This window comes from Macaca mulatta, chromosome 7 (assembly GCF_049350105.2).
Source record: "Macaca mulatta isolate MMU2019108-1 chromosome 7, T2T-MMU8v2.0, whole genome shotgun sequence".
Taxonomy (NCBI): Eukaryota; Metazoa; Chordata; class Mammalia; order Primates; family Cercopithecidae; genus Macaca; species Macaca mulatta.
Genome location: NC_133412.1, coordinates 10,917,695 through 10,932,182, shown reverse-complemented (window position 1 = coordinate 10,932,182; position 14,488 = coordinate 10,917,695). Strand labels below are relative to the sequence as shown.

The 14,488-nt window shown below is 44.8% G+C and overlaps 1 protein-coding gene across 1 annotated transcript in view; it reads right to left on the bottom strand.

Moving 5' to 3' along the window:
* RYR3 (ryanodine receptor 3) overlaps positions 1-14,488 on the bottom strand; it is a 566,953-nt gene that overhangs the window by 120,746 nt on the left and 431,719 nt on the right. The window contains exons 49-53 of the mRNA XM_028850703.2: positions 10,805-10,895; positions 8,547-8,687; positions 7,146-7,309; positions 5,031-5,109; positions 1,287-1,376 (exon numbers count right to left, since the gene is read on the bottom strand). Of these exons, the coding sequence (XP_028706536.2) occupies positions 1,287-1,376; positions 5,031-5,109; positions 7,146-7,309; positions 8,547-8,687; positions 10,805-10,895 (565 nt within the window). The remainder of the gene's footprint in view (positions 1-1,286; positions 1,377-5,030; positions 5,110-7,145; positions 7,310-8,546; positions 8,688-10,804; positions 10,896-14,488) is intronic.

Sequence of the window (14,488 nt, the reverse complement as noted above, 5' to 3'; positions counted from 1 at the left end):
TACAAAAAAACTAGCCGGGCGAGGTGGCGGGCGCCTGTAGTCCCAGCTACTCGGGAGGCTGAGGCAGGAGAATGGCGTAAACCCAGGAGGCGGAGCTTGCAGCGAGCTGAGATCCGGCCACTGCACTCCAGCCTGGGCGACAGAGCGAGACTCCGTCTCAAAAAAAAAAAAAAAAAAAAAAAGAATTCAGAGTTGAGTTAAACCAAATATGTTAAGTAATCAATTTTTTTTAAGCAAGAGATGCGTTCTTTTAAACTTATTTTCTTGAGGATTCTCTTCTCTATTACCTGTATCTTTCATGTATTAGAAATCATTTTTGGCTGGGCATGGTGGTTCACACCTGTAATTCCAGCACTTTGGGAGGCCGAGGTGGGAGGATTGCTTGAGGTCAGGAGTTCAAGACCAGCCTGGCCAACATGGCGAAACCCTGTCTCTACTAAAAAATTACAAAAATTAGCTGGGCATGGTGGTGCATGCCTATAGTCCCAGCTACGTGGGAGGCTGAGGTAGGAGGATCACTTGAGCCTGGAAGGTAGAGATTGCAGTGAGCTGAGATCACACCACTACACTCCAGACTGGGTGACAGAGTAAGAGACCCTGCCTCAAAAAAAAAAAAAAAAAAGAAATTATTATTGTCTTTTTTGTTTCTTTTTTTTTTTTGAGATGGAGTCTTGCTCTGTCGCCAGGCTGGAGTGCAGTGGCATGATCTTGGCTCACTGCAACCTCTGCCTCCCTGGTTCAAGCAATTCTCCTGCCTCAGCTAGTTCTCCTGCCCGGCTAATTTTTATATTTTCAGTAGAGACGGAGTTTCACCATGTCGGCCAGGATGGTCTCTATCTCTTGACTTTGTGATCCGCCCACCTCAGCCTCCCAAAGTGCTAGGATTACAGGCGTGAGCCACCATACCTGGCCTTGTCTGAATTTTCCCCAGCAATTTCACTGCGCCTTCTCCCTGCCCTGCCCTGCCCTGCCCTAACCAAACCCCTTCCTAGTTCAGTTCAGTTGCAGAACTACAAATGCATTTTGGCCCAGCCTGAAAGTGCTGAATGATGCTTCTTTCACCAATGGCCTCTGAAAGCCAAAGAACAGAAAGTGAGGCTGGGCTCTTGGAAACTGGTCCCGAGGCAGTTGCTCACTGGCAAGCTTGTGAACAGTTTACTGAGTCCTAGATGATGTTTTAGGGACTTGAGAGTGAATGTGCTCTGAACTCCTCTGAGCTCCTGATCAAATCACTCAAGGAAGGAAACAGCATGCCCACACAGTGTTACCAGAGGCCTGTTTCTTACCTTCTCCGTTAATGTCTTGAAAGGCCTTATCAGTGGGTGGGTCTTCACATTTTCATCCAGGGAAATCCCATATTTCCATCCACTCTGACTCTGTAGAAATGTTCTCAGTTCAAATATCCTTGGCACGCAAAGAACCCCGCTATGTGACCCAAATCCCTGCTTCTATTCTCGTGGAGCAAATGGAATAATGGATAGTGACAGGGCTTAGAAATTCTCTTCAAAAATGCCTAATTGATCCTCTCAGGCCATCAGGCTGTCTGCCTCCCGAATCTTGAACTCTGCTCTTTTATTCCTTGTTGTTTTAGTTGCTGTCCTCTCCACTTTCTCGCTTGTATTTCAGGCCCACTTAAAACAGGATGTTTCAAAAGGCCCTGGGAACAGTGCTTCTCAGGTTAGCGTACCCCCTTCGCAAGAAGACCAGAAGCTAGGACTGGGAGGCCTGGGAAGACTGCACCTACTGCCACTGCCGGGAGGGGCCCATTTGGCTTGCAATCCTTGCCTGCCAGTGCCAGAGCAAAAGCGTAGTGATGTGTGCTTCCCAGAGTCACAGGAGTTTAAGAACTTTTAGGGTTATTCAACAAATATTGGGTGAATGTCTTCTATGGTACACATCAGACTCTGTCCTAGGCACAGTGGATACAGAGATAAGTAAGAGCCCCTGATTTCCATAACTTCACATCCCCAAGGCTTCTGGCTGTTGCTCTTTCTCAATCTCAGCTTCTGTTCATTTGTTAAATGTGTATATTTCCTAAGTTTCTGTCCCTTCTCAAGAGACATATACTCCCCTAGGTGATCTAATTTAGGCCTATGGTTTCACTTACCACTGAGAAGAGACTAGTATCAAATCAATACTTCCAGCGCAGAACTCCCTCCTAGTTTCAAACCTATTTAAGCTATGCTTGGATGTTCCACAGGCACCCCTCAAATTACTTCTCTACATGTCTCCTCCTCTCGGGTCCCCCGGATGAAGTGAACAGCCCCAGCTTACACTCACTTTCCAAGCCAATGACATGGGAGTCCTCCTTGACACCACTGCCTGTACCCCTCCCATCATTTGTCTGTCTGTCTGTCTGTCTCTCTCACCCACTTCCCTGCTTGTATGTTAGCTCAGGCCACCATTAGCTCTCACTGGGGTTACTGCAAGAGCTGCTTAAGCAGCCTCCCAGCCTCCAGTCTTGCTGCCTCTCCCTGGATTCATTTTCTACCCTATTGTCCGGGGATATTAAAAAAATCACAATCATTTGTGGGCACTCTACTGACTTCGAATGTTTATGACTGCCGGCTGCCATCCTGGTAAAACCCAAGTCCTTTCAAATGACCTGTAAACCTAAAAAGGTCATCATGCTGACCTCTCCAGACTCACTTCTCACCCTCTGTCCCATCCTACTCCACATCCTAGCTCTACTGAACCATGGTTCCCTAAAGCCAAACTGTCTCTGGCCTCCCTGGGTCTGCACCTGCTGTTCCCAAGGCCTGCAGGGCACTTACCTCCTTGTGACAGATGGCTCCCACTCATCCTTTAGCACATGCTGTAGATGTCACCAACTCTGGGAGATGTCCCTGGACCCCCAGTACTGGATTAGGGATTCCTATGTGTTCTAATCCTGTGCTCATGCTCACCATAGTCCTGGACAACCTGCCCCACAATGGCTGGTTCGTTTTGATTCTCCCACAAGATCATGAGGCTTTTGAGGGCAAGAAAAACACTCTTTTATTGTAAGATCATCAGTGCCGCCTGGCACTGGTGAGCAGGCATGTATCTATGCCCTCGTGAAGCTTACCATCTAGTGGCAGAAAGAGGTATCAATCAACTATACTAGTAAATGTAAAATTGATAATTAGAATAAATGTATAGATGTACAAATGTTATAAATACAAATACCTAAGCGAGCTATGAAAGTACTATGAAAGGGAAGGACAAGGTGCTCAGAGGGCCCAGAACTGAGAAATCTGGAAAAATGCCATCCTAGGAATTCATGCTTGGAGTGATATTTGCAGGATGAGTTGGTGAATGCTGCGAGCATGTGTGTGAGTACAGGCGGGTATTTGGCAGGCTCCGAGGAGGGTCTCTGGCACATGTAGTGCATATGTGAGAGAGAGAGAGAGAGAGAGAGAGAGAGAGAGAGAGAGAGAGAGGGTCTAAAATAAGGGGAGGTGGCTGGAGGGCAGAGGGCAGAGGAGGAGATGAGGCTAGAGATGGTAGCAGAGGTCAGATCAGGCAGTGCCTACCAGGCCACACCAAAGATTTTGACCATTATCTTCAGAAGAGTTAGAAATTATGAAAGGATTTTAACAAGGAGAAAGGGCTGGGTAGGAAGAGCAGTGGTAGAATATGCATGACTCACTTTGTGTACTGAAACTCTGACTTGCTTGCACTATGAAGAACAGACTAGGCAAATGCACGTGGGGAGACCCATAAGGAGCTTATGCCAGTCTGGGTGAAAGACGACAGCAGCTTGGACTGAAGTCATAGGACAGAGACAAATATACGGATGTACGAGAGACTCAGGAGTTCAAACCCACATGGTTGAGTGATGGCTTCGCTAATGCTGTGGGCTCCTGGAGGTGACTATTCTCCCTAATTCTTGGCTGGCCAAATGGCCATAGGCAAAGAGTTCTTAGAAAATGCAGATGCTCTAGAGCAAGGGCCAGCTGGCTCTGCCCCCTCAGTCAAATCTAGCTGACCACCTTTTTTTTAATTAATAAAATGTGATTGGAATACAGGCACCCACTTTTGTTTATGTTTTCTCTATGGCTGCTTTTATGCCACAGCAGCCGGGAGGAGTCATTGCAATGGAGTTGGTCTGGCTCTCGAAGCCTCAAATGTTGATCATTCAGCCCTTTACAGAACAGATTTGCCACCTCCTGCTTTAGAATCATGAGGTATCAGCCCATTCATAGTTACAATGATAGCTGTTACCATCAGCCCCCAGTAGACTCATGGACGGAGGAGCTGAGCCTACATCCACACAGAGGCTGAGCTAGTGGTTCAAGGTGTTCCTTCTCTGCGGGCACATTGCATGGAGGTGGTTTTCTGTGCTTTGCTGTGGACATGGGTCCACGGTTACACACTGTAGGCTGCAGCTGAGAAATGGCCCCAGTCCTTAACTGGCTGTCCACAGGAATCCTGGATATCTTTGGCACAGTCTTCCCACTTTGCCTGCCAGTGTTAAAGGGCTGACACAGCAATGCAACATATGAAACAGCCTGACCTCATGTGGTGAGGAATTCTAAACACCAGATGGAGAGCCTTATTAATAAGGGAGTGTCTGGGAGTTGTACCACTGCCTGCCATAGGAAGACGATTGTGTGTCTTCCCTAGAATAAAATCCAGCCTTCCAGAAACATGCAAGGGTTAGGCTTTCAATTTCATTTTTTTTTTCCAATCTGCATTCAAATACAAAAATTGGATAGAAGCCTCCCCATTCCCATTAAGCATTTACATCAAACACATACAAGCCTGTGTGTGGGCACAATTCCCGTAAGGAAATGTTAAGGAAGAAGTTAACGCTTCCAGAATTGATCATTTTCTTGAGAAACACAAAAGAAACACCAGCAGCTGCTGTCACCTATTTCTGTGACCTCCACCAACCGTGGGAAATTGCTGCTCAGAAATAACGAATGCCGTCGTCATGGAAAATCTGTTACTTCGACAAATCAGGCAGATTTCCAGGACTGGGCCCTTTTAATGTTCTTGGGCTGGTTTTCCCACCTGACAATTGTCAGCTGGAAGATAATCCCTACCTTGTCACAGGCCCATTTATCATGTGAATGCTCAGCATACTTGGTGACGATGTATTCCAATTTTTCAGGCAAGGAAAAACTGTGAAACGAGGAAAAAAATATCAAAACCTCCCCCAAGCACTTCAGCCAGACATAGTAGAAGATGGTCAGAACTACCAATCAATCAGCTGTCAGAAGGCGGATGTGATCAGCCGGCCAATCCCAAAGCTAAAGTTGGACTCCAGGCACAGTGACATTCCTGAGTAGGAGTGGCATAGCCAGGGTGAGGTCGCGGACACACCCAAGTCTAAGCGTGGAACATCTCTGCAGGAGCCTTGGCTGGGCAGGCCTCTGCCATGTGCTCTGGGTTCTCTTGGCTCCTGGGCCAGACCTGTCTTGGTTAGACAGTGAGAATCCAAGGTAAATGGCCTGTCATCCTCCGGCTACAATCTGGAAATGGTAGAAATGGGTAGCCAGAGAGCCGTATGTTATGAAATAGTGGTTTTCTACCTTTTGGGGCTTGGTGGCTCATGGTAAAATACTAGAATTTTGGAAGTACAGTAGACACCTGCTATTTCTGTTTTCCTAGAAAACAGCTCTGGTCCCTTCTGTTGGTGTCGGCACCTGCATTCCCTTTACATTGCGTAGTCTTCTTATATTGTATGCAGTGTTACATGAACTGTCACCAAGGATGGGCATATGACTAGGCAAATCAGACTTTCTCTCCATGGAATTTAAGTCTTGAGTTGGGTGAAACTAGGGCAGTAAATTCTTCAAGGTGATTCACCCAATGGGGACATCTGAAGATTGTCGATTTCCTCACAGTGCCTGATTCCAGTCCTTCCCTGGTGACTATGTGTGCTAAGGCCAGGCTGGCCTTTCACTAGATTTTGACAATGACCCCATATTCTTGCAAAAGGTGCTTTTCTCCTGAAGTAAGCCAGGGTTAATCTCCATTCCTCAAGGAACTATATTGATGTCATGGGTATATGTGAACAAATCTGAACTCTCAAAATAACACAGAGCCACTTGCCATTAACACACAGTTGCTAGAGTATAATGTTTTCTCAGAATGTTTTCAAAAGCATCCAAGTTACTACGCCATTTGCTTTGTCTTTCTTTAACACTGTTACATTTTTATAGGCAGAGTTCTCCGAAGTCAGCACCTGCCTTCTTTGGCCCCAGCTTGATGGTTTACCATGCTCCTTACCTCTTACTTACAGCAGTTTCAATTCTGTCCCACCATCCCACAGCTCAAAGCTCTTTCCAATGGAATGTGTGTTTGATTATCCCAAAGATTACACATTATCAAAGCAGACAGTCCCCCTGGGAAGGGTTCAGGCTTTCATTTGAGAACTACTGCCATGAAAGACAGGTCTAAGGGGCTCATATAGGCTCAGGCTTACTTTCCCTGCTCACCCTGAAGCAGTTTTAGAGCTCTTCATTTAAAATGCACCTGGAGCCGACTGTATACCCTACAGCACATATTCATAACTGGGCAGAACTACTGCAAACCAGAACTTAGCAATATTTTGCCCAAGGGATAAGCGCACCTCCATGGCCTAGTCAACACCAGTGAGAAATTCTGGAAAATTACAGGGAGAAATTAAAAGGCGCAATGGTAGGGCTATTCTGAAGCTCCAGCATCCCTCGGCATGGCAAAGAGCAGGTCCAGCTTTTCCAGTGAGGACCCCACACTGTTCTGTCATCACACCCCAGCCTTGCCAGGACTCAGCTGACTGTTATTTATGGAGCTGTTGTGATGTACGATGCTATTAGAACCATATGAGCCTAATTCACCAAGAGCAAAGATTTTGTCAAAAAGCTCATTAATAAATTAATTGCATAATTTGTCAGGGTAGTTCTCTCAGTGCCTCAGGAGACATTTATTTGTGGGAGCATCCATCTCTGGTAATAAATAAACCAACCCTTTCCTCCCCCACCAAAAGCCCAGAATATAGTAATACAGATATGTATGGGTTAAACCTTGTGCCTGATGGGACTTGTCAAGAGAAATGATGAACAGCGTTGGCAGGAGGGAAAGAGGTAAAGCTCACATTTCTTGCTGCCTTCTGGAAGAAAACATTGGTTACTGGACAAAATACAGGACCAGCTTAGAGATGATTCTGGACTCACTTCACAGTGTTGATAGGTTTGGGATCAAAGTTGCCATCTGCATCCACTGAGATCTGTTTCTCCAAAGTGGCTGTGATTCTGGTATCCAAATAATCCGGTGGCAAGGCCCCAGCTATAGCACTGAGACAAGGCAGGGCCATTCGGAAAAGATCTGGGTCATATTTCTGTGAGGGAAAAACAAGGCCACCTTAGCAGAGAAAGCAGAACCATGTCCTTAGACAGAACCATTCACTAATCACCTGAAAACAGAAATAAAATACACGCATCTATCCAGGTTAACGAAAGCGAGAAATGTGTAACCCCTTAATTATTTTCTGGTGGAAACGAAGGTATCCTTGGAGGATGAACTAACACTCTATAAAGCCCTCAAGTCACCATTTGCTTTAAGTTGAAAAATCTTAAACAGGTTTAAATCAATATCTCCTAAATGGTTAATTTCAAGACCACCTAAGGGTTAAAGTGACTAGTCGCTAGGCCAGAAGTGACTATAAACTTGTCTGCTAAGAACAGTCATAGAAATGGACCCAACTTGCAACTGGAGAGGGCATAGCAAGCTGTGCCAAGCTCTGTAGTAGCTGATATGGGTCATATGTTGACATCAGCAGCAGGCTGCTCAACATCCATCATTCTCTCTTGAACCCAGCCTGAAATGAATTTCAGTCAAATAGCATGGGGTTGGGAAGAGTTTTGATCTGCTTACACGAGACCAATGAAATCCAGGGGTAAAGAAAATGTAAGTGCAGGTGAACGAGCTATATGCGTGTTCTACATTTCTCTAAGAAACCCAGACCTGCTCACTTTCTACCTTTAAAGCTGCTGACCTCACAAACTGGGTTAGGGGAAGTGGAGCAAAGTCTGAGTCAGAGCTCTACTTCAATCACACCGTTCGGTAAGGCCTGGGTTTCAGAGGCTCTGAGCTCTCACCCGACGCCTCCTCAAATGAGTGCCTGGGAAGAACCTCTCCCAGCATGGCTTAAGGTCCTCTGGAAATCCCCTGTCCCACCATCACAGCAGATGTCAGGGCTTTTCCTCTTGGCTCGAGCCTAGTGAAGGTTGACAGACAGGAGCTGCACCAAATCAGGGGGAAACGAATGGGGAGGTAAGGCATCGACACTGACATCAGAGGATGTGTGTGTCATTTACTCTGGTAGTCACTTTCCCATGTACAGCTCTGTGAACGTGAAAATTTATTCAACTACTCCGAGGCTTTGCTTCACCTGTAAAATAAGGATTTTAAGAGTTTCCATTTCAGAGAGAGGGGCAAGAATTAGCGTAATATGCTTGTAAAGTACTTAGCACAGGTCCTGGCAAATGGAACGCTAAATAGATGATGGCTGTTATTATCTGTAGGTGCCGGGGCACTGAGATGCTCTCTTTTTGCTCAGAAAGTACCGTCATTACCTTATGGGAGAGAGAGTCAAAAATCCCCCAGAAAAGCTTCTCCGTTAGGTGCAGCTCTTCTTCCACAGCTAGCCCATAGCTCCCCCATCCTGAAGGCAGGCAGTAATATTTCCAGCACTGTTCATAGTGATTCGTCAGAAGCTGGGAGGTTCAGAACAGGAGAGACCAGCGGGGTGGGGTAGCGAAAGTCCACGGGCATCAGAAACATGCAGGAGAGAATAAAATAGCAAGCAGAGATCATGAGAATGAAACATGTGAAACAGCTGGGCTGTCGACAAAGAGGCCCTTCAAACACCGCTGGGAACAGTCTGCTCTCTGCCTAATGAGCTTGAGCCTGAGCGGATCTGCCTGATTAATTCTTGTGCCTCCTAATGTGCCCCTAGCAGTTACTGGAAAATGGAGAGGAGCCATTTCTAGTTCAAACGAGAGAGTGCTACCTTCTGAAAGTAGTCACCGTGTGCTGTTCTAGCCAGTCAAGGGTGGAAAGAATTTCTTCTGGGAGCTTTGCTTGTAATTCTGGGAGATCTTGGGGGAATGCTGATATGGGGAGAGGATGGTGGGCTGCAAGTTGTGGGTCTGAAGATTTTCTCATCAATTACCCGTTGTTTCCTTGCCCCCACTCCCCGTGCCCCCTCCCTCCCTCTCAGATCCTCTCTCTCTCTTACACCCCAGTGATTTTACAGCAGTTTCACATCTTGCCAGTAGAGGGCAGAAGTTACCGGTAATGTTTCCATCCCAGCAGGTGTGATCCACGTCCTCCAAGAGAAATCCCACTGATATGAGAGGTAAAAGTGAGCTTATTGAGTGATATCAATAATGCCTCTTCAAAGCCAGTATCCAGCTGGCAGCAAAGGCTTGCAGAGGAAGCAACACCAAATTAAGCTGTGCACACTATGGTTTTCGGTTAAAATATTTTCTTTTTTTTGAGATTAAAACTGCGGCTGCTAGAGAGAAGAATTAGCCCTTAGAGGACTGTGGAATCTCTGGGAACATACAAACTGTTTTCTGCCTGGGATGGAGACAGGGGATTCAATTAAAGCTCTCTGGGAATTCTGGGTAGCCCAGTAAAATGCTGCCTGAAATGCTTGCTTGGACGATAAAGAAAAGTGCTGTTAAAATCATTAGGTAGGATTTTCAGGTGTGGCTAGCCGTTGCTAACACTTTTTCATATGCGAATATGGAAGATGCCTCAGAGATAAAAGGTAAAAACACTGACTGCAAGGGTGGATGGCTGATTCTGGTGCCCTCCCACCAGGCCCAGATGCCGCCAGTGATAAAATATTTGTAATTTATGAGAAAACCAGAGACAAGACAATAAAAAAAGGGAAGGCCAGGCATGGCGGTTCACACCTGCTGTAATCCCAGCACTTTGGGGGACTGAGGAGGGAGGTTTGCTTGAACTCCGGAGCTCAAGGCTGCAATAAGCCATGGCTGTGCCAAGTGTGGGTAAAAGAGTGAGACCCTGTCTCAAAAAAAATAACAACAAAAAAGAGGGGTCTGTGATCTTTTTATTAAGAAGGCGAGCCAGGCACAGTGGCTCATGCCTGTAATCCCAGCAATTTGGGAGGTTGAGGCAGGTGGATCACTTGAGGTCAGGAGTTTGAGACCAGCCTGGCCAACATGGTGAAACCCTGTCTCTACTAAAAACAAACAAACAAACAAACAAACAAAAATTAGCTGGGCATGGTAGCATGTGCCTGTAGTCCCAGCTACTCAGGAGGCTGAGGCAGGAGAATTGCTTGAACCTGGGAGGTGGAGGTTGCAGTAAGCCGAGATCACGCCACTTCACTTCAGCCTGGGTGACAGAGCAAGACTCTGACTCATTTAAAAAAAAAAAAAAAAGTAGAAAACAAAGATTTCTTACAAACAAGAAAAGCACAAAACAGTATGGAATAGAAAAGGGACATTTAAATCAATTTAATGAAAAACCACAGGGCCTTGAAAGCTTTTTGAGATGAACACAGTCTGAAAACCTAATTACAGCGAGAAAGCACAAAATCTAAGTCCCCGTACTAACTGCAGCTAAATATCAACCAGTCAGTGGAAAGCAGTTAAAGAAAATTGGAGCAATTTTCTTCAACCTCGACATTCAAGAAAGGACGTGGTTTTGTGGGATGTATCTTGTTAGCGAACCATCAACTTCAGGGAGTCAAACCCATTTAGCATGTATTTTTCCTCCAAATTGCGAAGACATCGCATAGGACCAGGCAAGTTTCCTGTGCAGCAGACTGTGTTTCTGTAACAATAGTGACGGTTACCTTGAGAGGCATTTTGCAGTATTCATTGAGTTGGGGCACATCAAAAACGAGGCGTCGCAGGAGCTGCTGTAACATGGAAGGCCTCAAGTGACTGCAGTAGGAAATAAGAAACGTAGAAAAGTAAAATGAAAACGTAAGAAAAACAATCAAGGAGGAATGAAAGAAACACTCAACAATAAGCGTATTACAGCCAAGAAAACAGCTCCTACTACACAAGATCTCGGATAAACAAGAGTAGATGATAAAACACTTGAAAACAGTATAGTTAAAATTCAGAAAAAGAGTGCTAACGAACTGGGATACCCAAGGTGGAAGTCTAGTTGCTAGGTGACAAAATGTGCTAGGATATATGCAGACTCAAAATATAATCACTGATTATGTGCAAAGAATAGAACAAAAAGAAGGTGCAGCTCAGGTTCTAGTCATCTCTAAGGCCCCCTGAACTCTGCAGAGGGAGAAACTGGAGTTGAGCAGCTCCACAGGTGGACTCTGAGGCCACCTACTGGTGTGATTTGAAGAGAACTTTAAAGCCCTGTGCCTTAGGATCTGGTCCATGAAATTCTCACTACTGGAATCATTTGTTTGGGGTAAGGCTTTGTTCTCAAAACAACTCCATTAATAGGCAAATACAGTAACTATTTAAAGAATAATCTATCAAATTACAGAGTTCATGGCACAAATAAATTTTGAGGTAGAGAAAGGAGAGGTAAGCAACACGGATTTTGCTTTTTGACATTGCCAAACTTTGAAGACACCTAGTGGAACCTATGGTTTTCTCCAGAGAAAGGTGTACACACACAAACACAATTTGATATGTAAGTTCAGCTCATGAATCCCTGGATTTTTTCCACTATTGCCTAAGGAGCTATGGAGGTAAAGCTAACACTCCTTTGTGGAATGTTGGGATGCCAGGGAAGAAATCCTTGGAGCATCTACAGTAAGAAGAATGTAAGCAGATGGAGAACAAAAGTCATCTGTTTCACTACTGTTTCTGGAGCTGGCATTGCGATAAAAAGCACAGGGGTGAAAATATACAGTGAGTAAGTAGCCTTGTCTCAGAATCTAATAGTTAGAATGCAAAAATTACTCAGTGTTTCACATTATTATCCAGTTAATCAGCAATTATCACCTAAGATTCACTAACTTGAATACAAGCAAAGAGTGCAATAAATCTGTAATTCTGCGAATTCCTGACTTATTAAAATAAACAATGAAAAAACCTAGTTAAGTATCAGTTTGCCTGCTACATCTGGAGCTCAAGTGAGCAAGAAGAAAAGCTCTAAAAGTACAGTAATAGGGCTGTGAGCTCTACTTTTTGTTTGATGTACAATTCTAGTTTCTTGGCCGGGGGTGGTGGCTCACGCCTGTAATCTCAGCACTTTGGGAGGCCAAGGTGGGCGGACCCCCTGAGGTCAGGAGTTCAAGATCAGCCTGGCTAACATGGTGAAACCCCGTTTCTACTAAACATACAAAAAATTAGCTGGGCGTGGTGGCGGGCCTGTAATCCCAGCTACTCAGGAAGCTGAAGCAGGAGAGTCACTTGAACCTGGGAGGCAGAGGTTGTGTTGAGCTGAGATCATGCCAGCCTGGGCAACAAGAGCAAAACTCCATCTAAAAAAAAAAAAAAGCCGGGCGTGGTGGCTCACGCCTGTAATCCCAGCACTTTGGGAGGCCGAGATGGGCGGATCATGAGGTCAGGAGATAGAGACCATCCTGGCTAACATGGTGAAACCCCGTCTCTACTAAAAATACAAAAAATTAGCTGGACGTGGTGGCGGGTACCTGTAGTCCCAGCTACTTGGGAGGCTGAGGCAGGAGAATGGCGTGAACCTGGAAGGTGGAACTTGCAGTGAGCCGAGATCACGCCACTGCACTCCAGCCTGGGCGACAGAGCAAGACTCCGTCTCACAAAAAAAAAAAAAAAAAAAAAAAATTCTAATTTCTCCCAAGTCTCATTCTTTAAAAGTATTTGCAGCTCAAATCAGTCTCACCAATGTGACTTTGTTATTAGGAAACAGCTTATGTTGGGAGGCAGGACTCCTTGGTTGGTGTGGTTTCTAAAATACACCCAGAGTTCAGCTCTAGTGAAAGCGAGAATAAGATCTGCAGCTGCTATTGATGCATTACCAGCCAATTACAAATTAAAGCTGATAGAAAGGATTGCTTTTGGTGTAAACTCATTATTTATTCCATTTTCTACCATTAAGAAAATAGAGGCTCGTAAAAACTAATAATGGGGCATTAATCTTCCTTTTGAAGTGGCAAAGTGCAAAACCTAGGTACCTTATTAATTCCTCGAGGTTAATTGGTGTGTCCACTGAAATGTCTCTCTTGAAAGATCAAAAATATTCTAATTAGCTTAACTGTCTGCCAGTTATCATAAAAATCTTGTGTTGAATGAAGCACTATCATAATATCGGGCCTGGTTTTGGAAGGAGATCTCTGGGAGAAAACTCTTTTGGGGCCTGGGTCGAGGCGTCCTTCCCATCAACCAGCCTTTACTCCCCACCCCAAGAAAATAATACTATGCAATGACACAGCCTGTCCCATAAAGCACTTAAAGCCTGTAGGCCTTAGGCGATACAAAGACAGTAGACATAGGTTAATTTTAAAAAGTATTTTAAACATAGTGATCATTGTTATATTTGAAATATAAGCCAGAGATTATCCTTTTTAAAACATTTTAAAACTTTTTTGTAACAGGCTTTTTCAGAGCAGTTTTAGGTTCACAGCAAAATTGAGCAAAGTGTACTGAGAGTTCTCATCTATCTCTGGCCCCATAGAGGCATAGCTTTCCCCATTATCATTATCCCCCACCAGTGGCGCATTTGTGACAACTGATATACTGAAACATCGTTATCACCCAAATTCCATAATTTACATCACGGTTCACTCTTGCTGTTGTACATTCTATCGGTTTGGACAAGTATTTAATGACACACATCCATCATTATACTGCTTTTCCACTGCTCTAAAAATTCTCTGTGCTCAGCCCGTTCATCTCTCCCTCCCCCTACCCCTGACACCACTGATCTTTTCAGTGTTTCCTTAGCTTTGCCTTTTCCAGAAAGCCATATAGTTGGAATCATACAGCACGTGGCCTTTTCGGATGAGCTTCTTGCACTTAGTAATATCGGTTTAAGGTTCCTCTATGTATTTTCATTGTTTGATAGCTCATTTCTTTGTAGCACTGAATAATATAGTCCATGGTCTGATGTACCACAGTTTATTTACCCATTCGCCCACTCAAAAACATCTTGATTGCTCCCAAGTTTTGGCAATTACGAATAAAGCTGCTACAAGCATCTGCATACAGGTTTGTGTGTGGACATAGTTTTCAACTCACTTGGGTAAAAACCAAGGAGTAAGACAGTTGAATCACGTGGTAAGAGTATGTTTAGTTTTGTAAGAAACTGACAAACTGCCTTCCAAAGTGACTGTACCATTTTCACTCCCACCAGCAATGAATGAGAGTTCCTGTTGTTCCACATCCTTGCCAGCATTTGGTGGTGTCAGTGTTCTGGATTTTGGCCGTTCTGATATGTGTGTAGTACTTTCTCACTGCTGAGATTATCTTTTGGTGTGATGTTCTAGTCACATCAATGTGGGGACCGAGGAGTTTTTTTTTCTAGGTAGCCCTAGCTCCCCAATGCATAGTAATTTCTTCTGTGATTAGAAAAGAAC